We start from the raw sequence: 1,450 nt of genomic DNA, 5'->3' as shown, positions 1-1,450 counted from the left end.
GGGAAAACCCCTTTCAGAGTACAACACAAACTGTCTGATTTTGCTGCAACTCGACAGTGCTGCTTAATCCAGGACCTTACTTCCTGGAACTCTTGAGACCATTCCATTGGAGTGAATGGAGATGTCGGGACTCTTCTATATACACGGCGGAGAAAAGGAAAAAAATGTTTTTGTTTAAATGTCACTGTGAATCATAAAGCTATTTTTTACTGTCTAAAGCTGTTTTGTACTGAAAAACTGCCTAGACCACACCAAGACTTTCTCTGGACAGTGATATGTGTGGTGGTGGCCAAGTTGTGGAGGACGAGGTGTGCTATTACTGTACATCAGCTCTCCATCCCGTGTGAGGTGATCGTTATCAAATCAGAACTGGAAAAACGGGACAATGGACATACAAACTGAAAGACCCACACCCCGGCACCTGTTGGATCTTGTTATTTATTTTATATGTTGAATTGATTGATGTATTATGTTTAAAAAAAAAAAAAGAAGGAAAAGAAAAACTGTATTGTTTTGATATATTGACTGCATAACTTGTACCTGAATAATTTTCAATAAAGCTATTTAAAAACTCTATATACACGGCTCTGACTACCAATACTATTAGTACTATTGTTGCTACTGTACCTTTAACTTTTTTAGTTTTTACTCTTTACTAATTTGCATATCCTTCCATGTTGCAGGGAACGAGCCGTCGCCGTTGGCCTCGGTGGAGAGTTACAACCCGGTGAAGCGGCGCTGGGAGTACGTGGCGCCCATGCCCACCGCCCGCTGCTCCTCCGCGCCCCTGCAGACTCCCAGCATGCTCTTCCTGATCGGCGGAGTGGCCCAGGGACCCAGTAACGCTGTGGAAGCCCTCTGCTTGCAGGAGACTGTGTGACAGACGGACAGAAATGCACACGCAACACACACACAGGGATCCGTGCATACTAGCATTGACATGTTTATTCATAAAATGTGCATAAACACACATGGAGATACGTGGAATACACACACACTCTTGGGACACAGCGGGTGGCGATGGATGTTGTAGTTCACACTCTGATACTTTTCTACCTTTGTGTCCAATTGATGGAGGCTGAGATGTAAAAGAGACCTTTTCACGCTCGACAAGCGTTTTCAACTCGGAGCGACAGAGACATTTTCTGACAGAGTTGGACGAATACAGGACTAAGGAGAGTCAAACACACCGCTGTTACCGGGCAAGGTCCGAAAACGGACCGCTTTCCTACTCTGGGGAAATCAGAGGAAGATGAAAACACAAGCAAAAAAACCACACACAGATACACACACTGAAGACATAACATGCCTTTTTTCAGAATAAAAGCAGGGTACTTTTCTGGATATTAAAGGAACATATCGCCATATCTGTTTCTCCTCTTCGCAGCAGCTTCTCTCTCCCTCTCTCTCTCTCTCTCTCTCTCACAGACCCCTTTTCTATGACCTTAGA

At 44.3% G+C, this 1,450-nt stretch overlaps 1 protein-coding gene across 1 annotated transcript in view; it reads left to right on the top strand.

Moving 5' to 3' along the window:
* klhdc8b (kelch domain containing 8B) overlaps positions 1-880 on the top strand; it is a gene marked incomplete at both ends in the record, with an annotated part of 235,203 nt that extends 234,323 nt beyond the window's left edge. The window contains one exon of the mRNA XM_083656723.1: positions 684-880. Within this exon, the coding sequence (XP_083512849.1) occupies positions 684-880 (197 nt within the window). The remainder of the gene's footprint in view (positions 1-683) is intronic.
* Between the last annotated feature and the right edge of the window lie 570 nt (positions 881-1,450).

The sequence above is a fragment of the Poromitra crassiceps genome (genome assembly GCF_964638095.1).
Source record: "Poromitra crassiceps genome assembly, chromosome: 20".
In the NCBI taxonomy this organism is placed as follows: Eukaryota; Metazoa; Chordata; class Actinopteri; order Beryciformes; family Melamphaidae; genus Poromitra; species Poromitra crassiceps.
The sequence above is the reverse complement of the archived record's forward strand: the minus strand, read 5'-3'. Positions and strand labels throughout refer to the sequence as shown.